The sequence below is a fragment of the Cheilinus undulatus genome, linkage group 24 (assembly GCF_018320785.1).
Source record: "Cheilinus undulatus linkage group 24, ASM1832078v1, whole genome shotgun sequence".
In the NCBI taxonomy this organism is placed as follows: domain Eukaryota; kingdom Metazoa; phylum Chordata; class Actinopteri; order Labriformes; family Labridae; genus Cheilinus; species Cheilinus undulatus.
Window position 1 is genome coordinate 9,113,392 of NC_054888.1, and position 21,141 is coordinate 9,134,532.

Below are 21,141 nucleotides of genomic sequence, written 5' to 3' on the forward strand. Positions count from 1 at the left end.
TTATACAGATGTATAGAAATATTAAAACAATCAACAAACTTGATTAGCTTCAGCATCAGACTTCATTTCATTCAACAGTGTCATGTTTTTTAATAGTTTTGAAAAACGGTCATGTTCACTGGCTTTGCAAAATCCCTTTAAGCACAATCAATCAGTGTTTCCCTCATTCTAAAGTTGCTTTTCCCTGTTCGACACAGAGCGACTAAAGACAAGAAAGTCATTACGAGTCCTCCCTTAGAGGCTGAAAACTCATCTCTACATGAAGCATCTCACACCACCCCGAGTCCCCCTTTCCTTCCCACTGAATCATCTCCACTTTCTCCCACACCATCCTCCGCAATAATTTGCTCTCATTAAAAATGAAATCCCCCTACCTCTCTCCTTTGCTCTTATTTTTAGCGCTGTATTGTTCTGTGATAACCCTCAGGTAAAAGGAACACTGCATGGAGACTATAGGTCTGAAATTTTCATGTAAAGCTCGTATGTTGCAGCTTTAAGTTTTAAACCAGGTTAGCAAAAGCAGTGTTCATCGTGCTGTTATTTTCAAAACTTTGATTACTTTGAATTTGAGAACAGGCTGCACCAAGAGAGATTTGGTTCTGATCTTATGATGTGTACAGAGGCTTGTGGCCAGTTTCTCCTCCTGTTGTCAAAGGCAGAGCTGCCCACCAATGATTAACCAGAGAAAGAGACGCCTTAAAACAAGAGGGAAATGTAACACTTCTCCAATTTCTTCAGCTAAATAAGCTCAATGCCACATTCTAATCAAGTTTCCCGTTATTTTACTAGGGCTAATGCTGCTGAGGCTTCTTCCTGTTTCATGTGACTGTAGTGTTTGTGCACTGGCTTGAGTATTCTTTACCAGAATTTGGTTACATTTTTCACTCAATTTGAATGGAAATTTAATTTTTTTTCCCTTCCTCCCACACAATATTCAAATCTCTTCTGTGAGAAACCCTTCCTGAAAATTCTGAATCTTGGACAGAGTGCAGTCACTAACCGTGCTATAATGAAAGAGTCACTCCTACAATCTGCAAGACAAGATGGTCCAGATGGATGGAGTAGTGGATGTTGGTGGATGGCCACCATGTTCAAACAAGGCTGTGGCATCAGCCAAGAGGGGGCGGAGTCATGTTTGGAGCCAGAATCATGGGGAGAGAGCTGGTAGGCCCAGCTCTGAAGGTGTGAAAAAGACCTCCGCAAAGTGTAAAGAGTTTCTGACTGACCACTTTCTTCCATGGTACAAAAAGAAGAACCATGCCTTCCGTAGCAAAATGATCTTCACACATGACAATGCACCATCTCATGCTGCAAAGAATACCTCTGTGTCATTGGCTGCTATGGGCATAAGGAGAGAAACTCATGGTGTGGCCCCCATCCTCCCCTGACCTCAACCCTATTAAGAACCTTTGGAGCATCCTCAAGCTAAAGATCTATGAGGGTGGGAGGCAGTTCACATCAAAACAGCAGCTCTGGGTGGGTATTCTGACATCTTGACTATTTTTAGTTCTTTACAACCTACAAAATGTTTTGGAACTCTGTTGTAAATAATAAAAAATAGTTTTCATAAAACCTGAATTATGCATTAACGCAGTGGTTCTCAAATGGCGTGGTAAGGCACACTAGTGTGCCTTAAGGCAGGTCTAGGTGTGCCATGGGAATCTGTAAAATACATTATTACTACAACTTTATGGCAAGTAATGTAACCAGGCCTGTCCACAGATCTGGCTGGACCCCTGAAAAACCCCAGAGAATGGGCCCACCCCAGTTAGGATTTATTAATGATATCAGTGTATGTGTTGGATCAGTAGCATTGGTGATAGCATCCTGGCTAACAGTTACCTCATTAAGAGATGAAAAGCATGGGAAAAACATAGGTGTTGAAATTATTCATTCATGCTACTTTTAACCAAGTTAACCAATTTTTCTACCCATTTTTGCCACTTCTTATGACAATCATTTTGCTGCTGTTTTGTTAGCATTTTTGCTACTTTTTTATTACTGCTTTTGACCAATTTTTGCCACTTTTTTGGAACTTTCTGCCACATTCAACCCATTATAAACCCTTTTTTACATTTAACCCTTCTTTCAGGCCATTTGAAACCCATTTTTGCCACTATTTTGACACTTTCAACAAGTTTTTGCCAGTTCCAACCCATTGCTTGGCCACTTTTTTTTTTTTTTTTACCAATTTTCGCCCATTCCTGACTTTGTTTTGCCACTTTTTGCCCAATCAGCCATGTTTTTTCATCACTTTTAACCCACTTTAGCCGTCTCCATGATCCCCCTATTGGCAGGGACCCAGGAAGCTCTCCCCCTTTTAGGCCTTGACTATAACATAATTTAAAAAAGTCTATTTTGTGTCGATTTAAATATGGTGTGCCTTGAGATTCTGGCTTAACCTTAGGTGTGCCTTGGGCGAAAAAAAGTTTGAAAACCAATGCTTTAATGGTTCAGGACTTGAAATTATCATTTGCTTAATAGTTTGGATTGCAGTGTTTATCCAATTTCCTTAAAATAAAAACTAATGATCATATTAAAATCATATTGTAAACCCAGTATCGTGTAAACATGGTGAAGTTGGTTTGCAGAATGTGGCTAAAGTTAGCATGCTAGCACCGCAGGCCTTCGTTTCTTTTAAAGGTTACACTCAAATTCATGAGCTGAATTTCCTCTAACAATGCTTTGCTTTAATGTGAGTATAAACCGGCACAGCCTGTGTGCGACTTAATCCCCATTTTCCACAAAATAATGCTAAATGGCGCTGTTCCTTAAAAAAACAAGCTTTTTAGTATGAGATGAGAAGAAACTAACCTCGCTGAGGTAGATGAAGAACGAGCAGGTGGATCCATCCACGCCATAGTTGCCGTAACAGGAGTCTGAGCGCCACATCTCCTTCATCCACTGAAAAATAGGAGGAAACAGAGCGATGAAATCTGAGCCACACAAATCAACACCTCCACTCCCCCAAACTTTATCAGTAAAATATACGAGCCCACTCTAAGATTTATCAGCCCTGTTAAAGTAACTTTGGCGCTGCCACACTACTTTTATTGGAGCTTTATTCTGCTGTTTATGATGGATAGATAGAAAAACACAAGCTGATGTTGTAATTTCACAGCTACTGTGGTGTGTGGGAGGGTTGTGATGCTGAGAGAATACATGCACAGCTGCAGAATCTATAACATGGGCTTACTATCAACCCTTTTTACTATCCTTATGGAAATATCCTCAGCTGTTTTTGCTGCTCTGAGGTCAGAGAAGCAGGACTGAGAGTTAAAAGTCACTGGCTTAAGTTCCTGGAATCGAATGGAAAATCTGGGTTTGAGAATTAAAGAGAGACAAGTTCCTTTTCATCAGATACATGTGCAAGTCATTGAGCGGAGCTTCTCAGCGGCCAACAGGAAAAGGGCAAGATCGTTCTCATGAGAACATGTAGAGATAAATCAATGCGAAATTAGCATTCCTGACTAAGATGGAAGAACACGCATCCTTGAGAGCATGTCTCTCTTCCTCCTCTTTTGATTTGACCCCCTGTGGGCAGATTTGTGTGACACGGTCATGAATGACAAGCTGGAATTCATGCAAAGTAGAGGGGTCACTGAGCTAAGATGTGGACTGACAGGCTGCAGTACATGATGCATGCTGACTTGGAGTAACCTAGGGGGAGCAGGGCATAGGAAATGGACATGTTTAAAGCAGCTCATGGAGGAGAGAGCTGGCAGATGGTCTTGAATCGCAGAGTTTTGGATGGAAAGGCAGGGGAAATAGTTCTAAAATAATTCAAAACAACCTCAATCCTCTATAAAATGCGAAAACTGTCTTGCCTGCTGTTGCCAGGCTAGAGCCCTGTTAGTGAAACAGCTGCAGACAACCAGTCTTTAAAATGTAGGTTTGAATTCTGCGATGCTAGAATAAAAAACAGGCTTGTGTACTGGAGGTGTTTAAGTGTGCATGTGTGAGGATGTGTGATCATGCGGAGTGCAAGCCTTGGCAGCGCCAGGCGCCCAGTTGGGCGTTCTGACAGTATCAGTGGAGGTTTGGGCCTGGCCGAGCAGATGGTGTGTATGATAGGGCCCTATCAGCTCCAGGGAAAGCCACGCAATCAGAGAAAAACAGAAACAAAAACTGAAATTGTGTTTGCATCCATGTGAGCATTTGTAAAAACTAACCCCAGTGAATCAGACCATGTGTAGCCATTTTCTATGCAATCTCAATCTATGATGCAATTACAACCCCAATCCCAAAGCAGATGGGACACTATGTAAACTGACATGCTGCTGTGATGGGAGCAGTATGTGGTAGCATCATCTTAAATATTTTCACATTTTGATCCAGATAACCACAGAACAGTTGTCTATCTTGCCTCAGTCCATTTTAAATAAACGATATCTTTACAAATTAGCCTCTTACATGTTAAAGTAGATCGAGCGTACAGCGTTAGTTCAGGCAGGCCATGGACTCTAGCGCTGCCATAAAATTGGGATCAGCTGATCTGCCATATCCAAAGCCTGTCTAATGCTTTGCTGCTCCCTCTGCAAGCTGTTTTATTACAACCCTCCTCCACCCCAGCTCCTCCTTTATACTACCTCTGACTTCATCAGTGTCATTCTGTAGTCATTTATGCCTGTTCTGCTTTTGCTTTCTTGTTTTTTTGCGGCTTCTCTCCCTGCCCCAGGATTTCCGTGTGGACACAGGAAAGGCAGGAACGTGTGGTGGAAGAGCAGGGGGATCCTAGAAGAGTCATATGAATGACAGCAATGAGTACACGTTGTATAGTTGTAGTTATTACGTATGGTTGTACAAATTCCCACGGCACACAAAGACTTGGCTCCAAACCACGACGATGTTTTTAAGTGAAAACACACAACTTTTGTGGCATTTTAAGTGCCTCCAATTAGACAGGCAAAAGGAAACTTTCTGAAAATGTACATGTATGTGCACTACGGTTGCAGTTTATTGTCATGTAAGAGTGTTGCAGCAGTCTGAACCGAGCCGTTGCAGTTTGAACCAAGCCATCTGGTGTAGCTGCATGCAATTCAGCATAACAGCTGGATTGAGAATGTTGCAAAGAGATAAATGTGAAAAGGGGAAATTTTCTCGTTTTGAGGCCTATCAGTGCCAGTTTTGTTTGATAAAGTCATGCCATAAATTTTGGAAATGATTACATCTATCTTCAATTTCATCGATTATCATAATAATTAGGGCTTGGTATTGTTAAGAACCTCACAATTTGATTCGATTTTGATTCTTTAGGTTGCGATTCGATTCGATATCAATTCGATTCGATACTGATTTAAATGCGTCAATGTCGATTCAGTAAGAAGTAGAAATACACAATTAACCTGTTGACAATTTTTTAATAATCATTTTCATGTCCATGTGAACATATTTGGTAAGTCACCTCACATTTTTGAGCAATAAAACAACATCTGAAAATAAAAATTTGCACAATAATAACATTTGTGCATATGGAGTACAAAAGTAAAAAACATGACAATTCTGTATAAACACTGAAAAAGTAAAGTGCATGTAAACTTGATTAATATTTCTGTCCTCTTGGAAACTGTGATAAACCTCACATAACATGGCTGTGGTTGGTTGGTGTTTGGTCGAGTGCGGCCTCCGTCCATACAACGCGAATCACATGCACAGCGACCCCCACTGGCCAGGAGGTGAATCGATTAAGAGGATTTGCTGAATCGATATTGAATTTGGGGAGGAAATATTGCAATGCATCGATTAATCGATATTTATACCCACCCCTAATAATAATCACTGTCATCACCGTCGTAGCGCGGTCACGCCACATATAAACACAAAACATGAAAACACAAAACTGCTTTGATAGCTCAGTCTTGCTCTAATGAAGATATATAATTTATCTGATTCCTAGAAATGAATTAGCCCGTATCTTTCTTCTTAAAGTTTTAGCACAGAAAAAGATAGTTGTAATCACTTCCCAGAAGCAGATACATTAGGACATATTGTTCTGAAAAGGCTCTCCTTTTTTCCAGCTGTGCTCATAAGCAGAAAGTGCTGCACTTCATGAGAAAATACATGAGCAACTAAAGGCTGTAGGAGATAAATTTGTTCATTGAAAATCAAATTTTCTCAGTGGATATCTTCGTTAGAACAAGGCTGATATAGCAAAGCAGTTTTGTGTTTGTATGCCGTGGAATTTTGCTGCCGTGCTACAATGATGATGACGAGGAGGATTTGGTGATTAATTTTGTGCAGTATATCACTTCTTTACAGCATTTTTGTGTTTCTTGTCTTGTGTGCAGGGGTTTGTTTTCAAAATGCTGCTCTCAGCACATGGAACTATTTCTAAATGAAACAGAACATCGTAGTTTAAACAAGGCCTAAGAGAGGCATATGGTAAACACTACTTGTGAAACATCCAGTATTGTAACTGTAAGCATGTTGCATTGCTGACAGCAGTATCAGGGCGATGAATACGAGTTGGCAGGGAAGCATGACAGAGCTGTTAGTATTGTGTAGATTGCTTCAGTGTAATTTCAACACACTAGGCTAGCTGCCTAGTGCCTAATGACAGCCCAGAACTGCCTTTAGACAGTGTCCCAACTTTTTTGGAATCAGGGTTGTAGTCCAAATTATCAATCCTTTACTAACTTTCTTATTGATGTTTAAATCATGTGTTTTGTTGTCATGATGGCTGTTTAAAAAGCCCTAGTGTGCACTTTCCATGTTTCTGCTCTGCTCCTTTCTGTTCCTGTAGCTTAAATTTCAGCTGTTGGCACTATTTTTCTTCCTACCTTCCCTTTCCTTCTCAGAAACTTCTATTCCCAGGTAGGAAAACAATGAGGTGGAGAGTGAAATGAAGAGGCTGTCTCTATGAGTGTTTGTTTTTTAAGTTAGTGATTCACCTTGAGCTTGCCCTCGCAGTGAGGAAAACCATCCAAAGGCGGCAGCTCGCACTTTTCCTGCGCTCCGTTTAGGAGGTCTGGAGGGAGAGAGGAAGAAAGAGAGGGAAGAAAATCAATAAGGGTGAGTCAATCGGCACCAAAGTTCTTTTACTGTACGTAGTTTGAACAGTTACAAACATGTCTCTACCCAGCAGTTCACAAAAAACAACACTACAGAGGTTTGAATCAGGAGGATAAGGAATCATATGTTTCTGAGTGTTTGTAAATGTTAAAAAAAAAAAACAGAACATTGAACAAAAATAGGATTCTAGAGAGAAACAAACATTGCAGACATCAGTTTTCCCCAAATTGTAACCCTTTTGTCATAAGCTGAAGCAAATATGTGGATAAACTGGCATTAATAATGGGTGAACATAAGTTGTGCATCCATACTTCCACCACAGTTCAGTTCTCTGCAGTTCTGAGCATTGTGTGCAGAACCAAGTTGTAAAAGAATCATGCAAAACATATGAAAATATGTTGGACTGAAGTACAGCCAATGCAGCTGTCTCACACTCATCCCTCAAGCCCTAACCATGTTTCACAGATGTCTTTCATGCCTGTTGTTGACTGATTTACTGCTTTTTTATTCTCATTACACATGTTCTCTTGGCCCGTCTTTGTGAAGTAAAACAATGTATTTAATGTTACGCAGATGATGCCCAGTTCTACCCACCACTTTCATCAGACAGCACAAAAGCAAAACAGGAATTAAACTTAACTGATCCTGATATGCTCTACTACCTCGTCACTAGTCTAAGAAATTAAATTTGGTCCTTGTCTACATGGCCAGGCAGTCGTCCCTGACTAAGTTTTAATCCCATCAGCCAGGGTTGGAAATAAGCCAACATATCTCTGTGGCTGGTGCATTCAAAAGTTTCCACTGAAATAACCTCATTTCCTGATAAAACTGCTATAAGATACATTATTTTAAACATATTAACTTCACTTTAATATTGAAGAATTTGGTGGATTAAAATGCCTCTATTGTCTAAGTTTTTCAATTTCCTGGTATGGCTATTTCAAAACAAAAGCTTTCAACAACATATTAAGAGGTTGCTTTTATAGTGAAGAACTTTTTTGGAATACAATGTGTTAATCATTAAATTAGCTTAATTTTTTTGCTGTTACAATTAGCATTGGTTTTTGAAAACACTAAGAAGGAACAGTATTTACAGCCACTCCTTTGACCATGACTCAGAGCAACAGCCTGCTTTTTTTTAACCACCTTGGACTCAAGACAAGCAGACAAGCAATACATGAGTTTAAACACGCCTTTAGCAGGGGGAGCTGTAGCAGTGGAGATGCACATTTCTCTCCTGCATTTGTATTTTTTGATATTCTAGTTCGGTTAAGTTGCTACAACTAAAAAAGCTCCATTTCCTGATATGGCTGTTTCAAAACAAAAGCCTTTCAACAACATATAAAGAGGTAACTTTAATACTGAAGAACTTTTTAGGAATAAAATGTGTTAATCATCAAATTAGCTTAGTTTTATGGGAGTTACGAATAGTGCCATTTTTTCCAAAAACACTCCTAGAAGGGGCGGTGTTTACAGACACTGCTTTGACTACTACTCAGAGCAACAGCCTGCTTTTTTTACTATTTTGAAGCAGACATCAGTTCAAGCCATTCTAGCACAACGCCTTCAGTAAAAATAAGACTCACTCTTAGAGCTGGGCTATTAATCGAAAATAATCAAAACCAATATTTAGAGCCTCTAACCAACGTAAACTTGCCATGTCAATTCTTTCAATTTTTATCCCCTTTTCTTGGAAAAATTAAATATATAACCATAAATTGTTTATCTGTGCCTGTTCCCTTCAGTTGTTTTGTTTTAAAATTATACAAATATTTACAGAACAATAAGAGTCGGAGGTTGGGGGTGGAATAATTGTTCATTAATCAAAATTGAGTAAAAAGCTTAATTAATCGTGATTTTGATTTCTGCCATAATTGCCCAGCCCTACTCACTCTGATGCGAGAAGGAGGCTACGCCCCTGTGGTGAGTGAATGTTAGACCCCCTTACTGTTTATAAAGCCAAAGAGGAAAAAGCAGAAAACCAGTATTTAGTTCCATGTTTCTGCCTCATATCTCTCTGTTGGATCACCTTAATTCTTTAGCCTATTTATCTGACATCACTCAGAAACAGCAAACTTGATGGCCACTAATTTCCAACCTTGCCATCAGAGCTTGACCTTTGCAATTTCCTGTTTCTAGAGTTGGCTTATTTTCAGTGGCAACTGGTGGAATACAAAATTGATTTTAAATCTCACTATTTGTTTTCAAAAGGCTTAGATGGATTAGCTCCACAATAATCTACTTATTTACTAATTCCACGTTCTGCCCTAAGGTTACAAAGGTCGTCTTCACAACAACACTTCTGTCCAAACTTATGAATCCAAACCAAAGGGTCAGGGTGTAAGGTTACTGCTTCTAGAAACTCTAGCACTGTATCCTAACCTACACTGAGCTCATCTCCACCTGATATCTTTTTCAATAATGTCAAAGAATTCTTACTTACTTTTGACTCATACTGCCTTTTGATCTGGATAGAGAGCTACTAGAAAACTGCTATCATTTTACACTCAAAATGATCTAACAGAGATCACAGTTTGGATTTTATCATGGAGAAGTAGGAGGAATCACAGAAATGAATTATTGGCCAACCGATGGGGAAATTGCCCAGTTAATGGTCATTCTGTGTGGTCAATTTCCTGTTCAGCCACATAAATAGACAGAGAGACAAGAAAGTGGACGACACAGCTGTTTGCTGTTTCATCTGCCTTTTTTTCTTTGTCATGTGAGAGATTTAAATCATAGACTTCCTCATTTGATTCTTCTTGTGAAATAGCAACCACGAGTACAAAAACATTGAAAGAAGAGAACAAAGCAGCACAACAGAAAAGATGAGGTAACTCAGTGTGCAGTCCAGGAGATGCAACATGCATGTGATGAGATTTGTAAGGATTTGCCATGGGGGAAGTTAGTCTATTGGCTAATAAATTCTCAGGAAGACCTCATCCCCTATTAGTTTTCACTCAAATCAAGTAGAATCCTCTGAGGGGAAAAAATGTCTCTAAAGTCCACTTGAAGTTGGCTCAAAAGCCCTTGATGTCCCATTAAAAACCATGTTAAATTGCAATGGATACAAACAGTTCTGTTCTGAATATCTTATTTTTTTATTGGTGCACACTGTTAACCCTCTGAGCCCTTAAGCTATTTTTTAAACCATTGTGTCTCTTCTGGACTTTTTGTCTTAAAAAGTTTGTAAAACATCAGCCCTGTGGCGCACAGTCAATTTCTAAACATCCTGTTCTTCAGGACAACCTGGGCTTTAAGAGTGTGCGTGCTGCACTTGGATTCTAAGAAAGTTACGCAACTATAAAGACAAAAGAAAATACTAATCGGAAAAAAGGCAAAAATCTACAAAATATTCACATTTTTTAAAATAAAAGTCTTTGCTCTTTTGGGAATTACAGTCACTTTTTAAAGCAGTTCCAGTCTGTTGTGACTCTGAGGGTCACGTCACGGCCTCTCTGTGTGTGTTTCTCAATATTATGAGTTTTTTCACCTCTCTGGTTTCGAAGTGTTTGGACATGCAGTGTTCGGCAAAGAACAACAACAGCCTGCAAACAGCTTTAGCTGCTAGCAGCAGGAATGATTGGAAAATGTAATATAAAATGATAAAAATATCAAAATGACTGGTTAAGATTTAATTTTTAAAGACCCAGGAAAATTCACCCAAATTCCAGACTTGCTAAACAACGTTCTATAAGAGCTACAGAGGCGTGGAAAAACAAGTTAGTGGCTATGTTTTTGTCTCTAAAATTATTCAAATTTGAATAGCATGTGTCTCTCCTTGTTGTGAACGACTTTTATGGACTTAAGTTTTAGGCCTACTTGGTACTGACTAATATTATTTAGTAAATATTGGCATATCGGCAAAAATCCAATATCTTGCATCCCTAGTATCCATGTGGTCAGATAACAAAAGAATTCCAAATTTTGATTCATATGACCACAGAACAGTTTTCCATTTTCTTTCAGTCTATTTAAAATGGCCTGGAAAAGATGCTGGCGTTTCTGGATTGTGTTTTCATACGGCTACTTCTTCTTTGCTTTATCTTACTTATATTTGCGTGTGGCATGGCTAACTGTCAGCTAGCCTCAGCCTCACCTGTTTGTTCTAAGAGCCATTTGGCTTTTATGAGTATGCTTTCCTAAGAAAGCAATATGGTTTACACCGTACTTGTGATACACCATGCATTGTAGTTGTAAGCATGTTGGATTGCTGACAGCAGGGCAATAGATACTAGTCGACAGGTGAAGCATGACAGAAGTGTTAGTACAAGCGTAGATTACTTCAGTGTAATGTCAACACACCCTAGGCTAGCTGTATCACTTTTAATGATAGCCTGGAACTGCTAATCTGAGATGACTGCAAATATTTACTCAATAAGAACCAAAAACCTCAGAATTAAGAGCTGAACCAGGTATATCCCCAATGAGAATTTAATAATTTTATTTCTATAATAAGATCAAAGAAAACTCCAGTTAATGTACTGTCTTTTCACAATGTTCGTTTCCCATTTCCCCATATTAACATTCATGGCTTGCATGCAGGCTTCCCTCCTCTATAATCACCTTTTTGATATCCTCCTCCTGAGATGTTAACGTCATCACCACTGACCTTTTATAGGCAGAACATAAATAATGCATAATGGTGGGCTGTGCAGCGAATAGATAAAAGCTTAGAGAAAGACGCAGGGCTAATGTAATGAGTTCACGGGTGGTGATTTTTAGAGGACGAGTGCATGTTTGCATATGAAGCTAATCAGTTCCAGGACTAGGTCAGGTCTCTGATTGGCGGCTGGGTTCCAACTATTTTCACCAAAAAAGCTGCTGCAGTGAACAGATACTCGACTGGTACACTTCCTCCCTCTGTAGGTTCTGCTCTGTCTCTGTGAAAAACACATTTCAGTGGCTCGCTCCCTCAGTAGTGTGCATCAGGGAAGAATGAGATAAAAGAGAGGTGATGACATGTTTTGGAGTACTGTAACTAAACAAGATGGAACGCCACCAACACAAGCTTCCATCCTCTGCCTCAGACACCGTACAGGGAAAAGGGAGTGAATGAAACAACTATGAAGTCCTAATGTTTCGATTTCATCATCTGTGGTCACTCAAACTTTATTCCGTGACTTATCATAACTACAGGGTGAAACCGCTGGCTTTTCTGCTAAACTCATCACAAGCAAGTACTTCCTGTGACAGATGGTTTGATAAGAAATGACATGTCTAGCTGTTGTGTTGACATTTTAAACCGTGATAAGTGTCTCTAAACTATTAAAAACCTCTTTTATCTGTTGGAACATTGAATTTCTAACTGAGTGCTTAAGTAGCAAAGAATTTCAAGTGCATCATATCTTAATCAAATTATTCAGGAGTCCTCACAAGTAAAGAGCAGCTTATCCAGTGAGTCTGTGACAACCATTATGGACCAGGGTTGGGTCCTGTGACGAGTTTTTACCTGGTAATGGAACATAAGCAAATGAGGCCATCAGCCTGAAGATTTATTATTTTTACATTGTATGGGCTGGAAGATCCAGTCACTAGTTGATCAATATTCCTTACTACCATTACACCACGATGACAAAAGAACACTCCAAGCAACTCAGAGAAAAAGTTATTGTATGTGTCAGGGGATGGATGCAAAAATAATTCCAAGGCACTGCTCATCACCACAAACACACCATCCCCACTGTGAGGCACAGTGGTGGCAGCATCATGCTGTGGGGACGCTTCTCAGCAGCCGGTCCTAGGAGGCTTGTAAAGGTAGAGGGGAAAATGAATGCAGAAGACTATAGGAAGTATAAAGCGAAAGCAGCACAGAAGAGTTTTAAAAACAACAAGGGGAAACATATGAAAATATCCTGTTATTGACATCACGTTTGCAGCTTTTAATAGTAAACATAAACAAATGTTTCCTCTTTTTTCTGTATCTGCTTTTTTAACCACATAATCACATTTACATTAATATTTTATTGTATTATTTATTTTACAATTATTATTAATCATTATCACAACAAGTTACTATTATTATCATTATTTAGCAGGCTATTATTTCTATTTTTTTTAGTTAGTATTATTATTTATCTTTATTCTTTCTGTCCTATTGACTCATTTTGGATACTCTTTCATTTTCTGTATGTTGTTGTGTTTATATCATTTTGGCTCCCTACAAACACAGTTTCTGACTTTCTTGTAGACGTATATGTTTTAGTATTCAACACACCCCTTCACATGCAAGCGAAAAACTCCTTATCAAACGTCTCTGAACACTAAATTCTACCTCACCCATGTACTACCGTAGCATGCCATTGTCTTGTTTTGATGTCTTGTGTCTCTTCTTCACTAATTGTATCTCTACTTTCTTGTAATGTTTTTGCATGAATAAAAAAAAAAATAATAATAATTTAAAAAGGGGATTTGTGGCTGGACTTGAAAAGGGCCAGTCAAGCCAAATCCCCATGCAATCTGACAGAGCTTGAGCAGATTTACAGAGAAGAATGGAGTAAAATTGCAATGTCTAGACCAAAGGTGCATCTACTAAATACTGACTTGAAGAAGTGAAAATTTATGCAGTTGCAAGTTATAAATTTCAATAACCTTCTCTCTCAGTTGCTTGGAGTGTTCCCTTGTCTTCATGGTGTAATGGTAGCAAGGAATACTGATAAAACAGTGACTGGACCTTCCAGACACAGGTGACTTTATACAGCAATCACTTGAGACACATTCATCCCACCCCGGTGATCCCCATTCCACTAACAGTGAGACTACCGGCACCAACTGGCCAGACCTCTGTTGAATTAGGCCAGTCACTTCAAAGGGGTGAATTTTAATATAGTCATTTATTTTTCGTTAATTAATTAAATTGACATTATTTTGTAGAAATCTGTTTTCACTTTGACATTAAAGAGGGATTTATTTTGTATTTCTTTAGCCTGTGTAGAAATATCACTACTAATTTCAGTCATATTTATAACTGGCTAAAAGCTTGTCATAGCACCTTTAAGGTCTACAGTATAAAAATCTGGTGTCTTGTATTATTAATAAAAGCTGTGGAAAAGTTGTGTTAAATATGTTTTTAAGTTTCCCTGAAACCCCCCTTATGATGAATGTGATTTTCATGCTAACTGATTACAACACAGAGGAGGTGAAGGGCCAGAGAGCCACTCCTTATGGAGTCAGCCGGTCACAAGATGAACACAATACACAATAAGAGCTCATTATTCCTTCCAACCAAGGGCAGCAGGAGTCGAGCAACAAACGGGAGGATTAAAAGGTTTTTCTCCAGAGATGTCGCAGGCCAATCCTACAGATCGTACCCTTTGTCTGATTGAGGCCAGGTTTTATAATGTGCCACTGTTTTTTTTGTTTTCAAACTCAGGAGTGTTGCTGCAATAATCTTCTTTAAAAAATCCTACTGAGCATGAGCGTTGCTTTATATGAGAGGAAGAATGACTTTGTGTAAACAGAAAATTTATCTTAATCATTTCCCATTTTTAATTATGGCTTTGTATCAGGGTGAAGTAATTCATGCAATTCATTCATACAAATGACAAGTTTGCAGTACAGACAGCTACAAAAGGTAGCATTCCCCCACTGATTATTACAGCAGAATCTGTAGGATGAAATGCTTCTGAAGCCGGGGACAAAAGTCATAGATTACCTAAAGAGCAGCTGAAATGTTGAATGATGACATGGCTTTGAGAAATACATAATCTATAAAACATATTAAGTATTGTCATCTAAGGTTAGAATAGACTTAATCTCACGTTTCAGGCAGCTACTGTACATGCTTCATTGGTTTGTGATATTTAAAGACAGTCGTCACTCATCATTTGTATAGTGTCAATTTATAACCAATGCTGCAAAAAGACACTTCAAGTAGTGGTGACAGCTGCACCCATTGACTCACAATGAGCACAGCGCTATGTTTAGCAAAAAGACAGTGGCAGGAAAAACTGAAAAAGACTGATATTGGTTATTACAGCAGTTAAAGCTGAGCTGCTCTTAGTTCCACTTTCACGCTTATATAGGTAGGAAAATCATCACATATTTCCTTTACTGTGAAATTATTGTTACAGCCATATAACATTACATAATGTGACATAACATAAAATACTGATACTGTATGTAGCACAACACAATGCAACATAAGATGGTATCATACCACAACACAACGTAACATTGTATTGTCATGTAGGATAGCGTAACACAATGTTATGTAACATAATGGTGCTCAATATAACCTGAGTTGCTCTATGATTCCCACCTGCTGAATATGAATGTACAAGATACCAACTTTAGTAAACAATTAAATAATGAAGTCTTTAAGATAACGTTATTGCAAATTTGCTTTATCATTTCATACTGTATCATATTGTATCTCTTTATACTGAAATTATTGTTATTAAAACACATATTGTATGTTATTGTTTTGCATCATACGGTATTTTATCATACCATAACATGTTGTAACAAAACATATCAGAACGTAACATATTGTAATGTAACATCTGAACGTAACATTGTTACGTGACTTATCAAAACACAACATATCATAATATGACATATTGTAATGCAAAATATAATGTATATCGCAACAAAACGTATTGTACCATAATACATCCAAATGTGACATATCTTCACATAACATATCACAATGTAACATATGTCAACATAACGTATCATAGCATAACATAATGTAACACAGCATAACATAACATTGTTTCATGACTTTTTGTAACATGACATCTCATAACATGACATATAGTTATACGACATATTGTAACGTAACTTACCATGACGTTACATATGACATTACAGTGTTACCAAACATATCATAACATCACATATTGTGACATCAAATATTGTAATGCCACATATCGTGACGTCACATAACATGACGTCACATAAAGTGACATCACATAAAGTAACAGAAAATATTGTAATGTTTAGTCATAATCATAACGTCACATCAAGTAACGTCACATCAAGTAACGTCACATAAAGTAACGTCACATAAAGTAATGTCACATAAAGTAACGTAAAATACTATAATGTTAAGTCATAATCATAACGTAACATTGTTAAGTGACATATTGTAACATCTCATATTGTAACGTAACATATTGAAACGTTACATAATCTAGTGTAACACATCGTCACATAACATCCTAACGTAACATATCGTAATGTCACATATCCTAACATATTGTAGGATATCATAACTTAACATTCTAAGATACTATAATGTAACGCAAAGTAGCCTGAGTTGCCAAATGATTTTCAACCATATTAATGGAAAATGAATATAAAAGATATCTACTTCAGTGCACAGTTCCAGCAGCGATAATATTGACGCTGCCTTTAAAATTACAATTGCTGTAAATTAGCTGCATCATCCTGTATCATATTCCTTAATCCCCAAATTATTGCTAACAATTGCCACGTATTGTATCTTATCATTGCATAGCATAATGTAACATCACATGAGTTGCTCTATGATTGCCCTCCTACTGATGGAACATTAGTTTAGAAAAGTACTACTTTACAGCGCAAATCCAGCAGCTATAGTAATGACACTGTCTTTCAAGATAACGATTACCTCAGAGTTGTATCATTTTGCATTTTATGTCATTGCAACTTCAATTGTACAAACTGTACAACTGTCTTGAAATATAACAACTACTGCAGATTTGATGTGTCATATCATAGTTATCATGAGCCAAATTTTTAGTTTTGTATCATACCATTGTGTGTTTTATAGTATTATATCATTTTATATCAAACAAAAGGAATTGTATGACATTGTTTGGTAAGCTGCCTCATGACTGCTACCCACATGATGGAATTTAAGTTTGCATACATTTACTTTACAGCACAATCCAAATAACCCTCACTCTATGACTGTATATAAATATAACGATTACTGTATACTGACTTTACTGAGATATAATTGTTATTGAGGGACACCTTTAATGCATTACAAATCATGTAGCAGTACTGTACTATTCCCTTCTCTTGCTGCTCTACTGTACAATTCATGCATCTAAAATGTACGCCATATTCATTAAATTCTCTGTTGTTCTCTTGTTTGTTCCTGTGTTTATTGCGTCTGTGTCCTCCATTTTCTGTAGATCACACTGTGGCATTTATTGAAAGCTCTCCCTTAAGGCACCTGACTTGTGATTTGTTGCTTGTTAAAGTGGCCGTCTACAGCAGCATGTGAGAGCCACGAGCACAGAGTGAGCTGCTGTTAGCTCGTCCTTCAGACGGTCAGTCATCCTTTCGCTTTGCGGAGCAACCAACCAAACGAGCGACCGGTCGGCCCGTCGTTCACGCTGTCATTCAGCCAGTCGGCTGGCGAGCGCAGGAGCCACCAGGCAAATCTTCTTCTAGCTTTAATCAAGCAGAAGAAGCTGCTGCCAAGGACCTGCTAAATATAGCTCCCTTTATAATCAAAGGCAGCAGAGGTGGAGCTGATCCAAGGAAATCAGCTTCATTGCTGTTCATACTCAGTTACTCAGTGGATATCAAACATGACCCAACCCTTAGCATGCTTTTTTATCAACATGTGCTCTTGCCTTCTCACAACACATATCTTATCTACTTTCTATTAAAGCCAGCAGCACATGGTTAAAGCAGCTAGCATTAGCAGAGCCTTTAAAACACCTGGGCAGCTATCAGTCATCTGATCCTGCAGTCTAACACTGAGCAGGGTGGCATGGAGTTTAACAGGCACGCTTGAACAATAAACTAGGTGATAAGCCAAACATCAAACCACACCTCTGCAGGAAAACACGTGAACGAAGCACCTAAGCTGAAGAGAAACAGAATTACATAAGTTATAATGACAAACCTTTTCAGTCTGCTTTGATAAGCAAATAAAAGCAGACAGGAGGTTAATTTGTACTTAAAAAACAAGATACAACCACAGGGTGAAATGATCTAAATACACTTTTGAGAAAAGGATCAAATTAAGAAGAGGTTTGAAATATACATAAATCCAGAGGCATAAAACAGATGAGCTCATTTAGAGTTAAATAACACTCAGCTTATCAGCCAGTTCTAAGCAGACACAGTAAATCTGTTAGCCTTTAATAGCATGATCTCTAAACAATGCTACACCGAGTTATTTTCCCTCATTCTCCCCAAGTATGTACGTCCAACTCCATGAGGTAATCTGACAACTCTGGGATTATGATTGAAGACATCTGTTTCGTGTTATTCTTCCTCTTGCTTTCTCTTTCCCCACCATCTCTGTGGCTCTCATTGATTTCATTTTCAGGCACGCATGACTTAAAAAAAAAAAAAAAAAAAAAAACCTTTCCTGAAGAAATGTGAAATCTGCCAGGGCTCAGTTTCAACGTCTCAATTCGGGCAGTGGGAAGCAAATAAGTGTGAAACTGGCTGGATCTAATGGCTTAAATTAGATCTTAAAACAGCAAGGCATTGGCAGTGAATGGATGTCAATAAAAGTACAGGAGTAAATTGGTGAAAAATAAAGATCAGGCGGCACTGCAGTAAAAATGGGCATGATTCTGTACTGGAAATCCCTGCATGGGCTCAGGAACACTTCCAGAAATTATTGAGTCAATACAGCCATGCCGTCCATAATAATATGATCCAGACACGCAGTCGTCACATCTAAAATGGGCTGAGGCAGAATGGAAAACTGTTCTGTGGTCAGAGGAATCCAAATTTGAATTTCTTTTTAGAAACGCAGTGTCTCGCAGACTAAATCGGAGAAGGACCATCCAGTTTGTATCAACGCACTAGCCTACCATTGGTTGACAGACCCTCACAAAGGGTAAACATTAGCATCCAAGCTAGCAGTAATAAATGATTGTAACTGGATTAAAAAAGATCATTAAAGTCCCCAAAAGTCACACAAGTTCCAGGCTCACTGAAAATGCTACCACAAGGGATTCAAAGGCATCAATAGCGTCAATGGAAAGGCACAACCAATGTTGAAACATATAGAGGTTTAAGAGCAACATATGCACTAAAACAGGGGTGTCAAACTCAATCACAGCAGCAGCCGGATTCTGAACTTGGGTCTAACATTTAACCATTGGATGTCAACCTAAATGATTTTGAGATTAGAAAGGTAAACAAGATAAGTTAAAAACTCAAAATCTGACATAAAAAGACAAACTTACAAGTTTTAAAGGTAAAAATATGACATTTAAAATCAAAATGATGTTTTTTTTAAAGGCAAAGTATGAGATAGAATTCTGAAAACATGATTTCTAAGTCAAAATCATGAGTTTTAAAGGTAAAAAAATGAGCTAAAAGTCAAATTAGGAGTTGAAATGGTCAGCAAAACTGAGAGAAAATTCAAAATCATGATGTTTAACAATCAAAATGTGAGATAAATATCGAAATTGTGAGTTTAAAATGTCAAAATATGAGATTAAACTTCAAATTCACGAGTTTTAAAAGTCAAAATAAGAAACAATGTTACAAATCATGATTTTTAAAGGTAAAAAAAACGAGATAAAAGTCAAAATTAGGAGTTGAAAAAGGTCAAAACTTGAGATAAAAGCCAAAATCATGACTTTTAAAGGTCAAACTAGGATTTAATGTAACATTATGCATCTAAAAGGTAAAAATATGAGATAAAAAGTCAAAGTTATGGGATGTAAAGATTAAAATATGAAATAAAAAGTGACAACCATAAAGCCTTAACTGGAGCATAATGTCAGAAATGTTTGAGGCTTAAAGTGGATATATTCCTACATGTTAGCAAACTAGCACAAAGGAAAAGAATGTTGATTAAGTATATTTCAGACCCCAGAGAAATGATACTATTTCAGTTATTCTGTGTTTATTTTCTCATGCCCTCATCTAATTTTCCATTACTCCTCTCTGTTTTATCACATCATCTATGAGAAGTAAAGGAAAACATTAAAATAACTCATGAAGAGAAGAGGAAGTTGCATGAATTCTTGTTTGAGGTAGGAGGTCAAATGCGACAATGGTGGTTTTTGAAACTCTGCATAGTTAGCCCGACTCTCTGCTTCACAAATGTGGTCAAATATCACCCTATACATCTCCAGAACTTATATAACCAACCCCACTGGAAAGCAGTTGTCTATTTCAGAGAATAGAAGGGGCTTCCCGTTATTAGGGGCACGTGTTTGAAGCTGCTCAAAACACATGTCTTGCGTTGCCTCTGGTCCTCTCAAGTATTCCACAGCGAAGTCCTGGAGGCAAAAAAACAACACCAAAACTCCCCCTATATATCCCTGCGCTGCAGCTCACACCAAGTTTCCTCTGTCCCTTCTGTGGAAAAAAAATGACAACGTCTGGCTGTAATCAACTCTTCCTTTGTGCTCCAGAAATCTGAGCGGCCCTCTGTTCTCTGAATTTGAATTTTACACCAAAAGAGGCGAAAAGGACAAGAAAAGGCCAGAAAGTCTTGAATAGCTCCAATAATTGCAGAGTTATGACTAATGTTCCATGGCTGATCCGGACAAATGTTGGAAAGCTGCGGATTCAGGCTGTGAGACGTGCTGGAGGAGCCAAAAGGCTTGTTGTTGTGATGAAAAGGGGCTGTAAGTTAAACTGAGAATCGAAAACAGTGTTTGAGCCAAAAAACAACCACATATGGAAGCTCTTAAAGGTCAAAATTAAGAAAATATTTTCACCACCTGCTAGACATATGGATTTCCTTAATAAATAGTCAGAAATGTAAATGCTTTGCTGGCTTTGGGGTAACTTAGAGGCACCGCAGTGAAGCTGAAAATCTTTAAAACAGCCTGGGAACCTCTGAGCCACATAGCGCCTGACTAAAAACAGGTATCCATCCACTCTCAGACTTCAGCTCCTTGTTTGAGATTACAAATGTCAGTTCAAGTGCGTGAATCTGCCGCTCCATCTTCTCATCCTGCCTGGAGAAAATCAATCTGCTGTGGGTGGAGAAGGAGGCTGGAGGCGCTGCAGATATGTTTATTATGAACACGCGGGAGCATTTGTGCAAGCACTGGCTGGTATTAAACTGTAGCTGATGTATTTGATTTCAGTGCTGATTGTATTCCTATAGGGGATGGGCTGGCACCAGCAGGAAAACAATGCAGGGAAAAAAAGGAGAGACAGTGGAGGAGAGAGGATGCAGAGGGAGATGGAGTGCAGCAG

General features: G+C 38.3%; 1 protein-coding gene across 3 annotated transcripts in view; it reads right to left on the bottom strand.

Annotated features, from left to right (window-relative positions):
- Window positions 1-21,141, bottom strand: part of mgat5 (alpha-1,6-mannosylglycoprotein 6-beta-N-acetylglucosaminyltransferase) — a 149,987-nt gene that overhangs the window by 80,298 nt on the left and 48,548 nt on the right. For all 3 annotated transcript variants that reach the window (XM_041782096.1, XM_041782097.1, XM_041782098.1), the window contains 2 exons: window positions 6,891-6,967; window positions 2,815-2,904 (listed from right to left, as the gene is read on the bottom strand). In XM_041782096.1, the coding sequence (XP_041638030.1) occupies window positions 2,815-2,904; window positions 6,891-6,967 (167 nt within the window). The remainder of the gene's footprint in view (window positions 1-2,814; window positions 2,905-6,890; window positions 6,968-21,141) is intronic.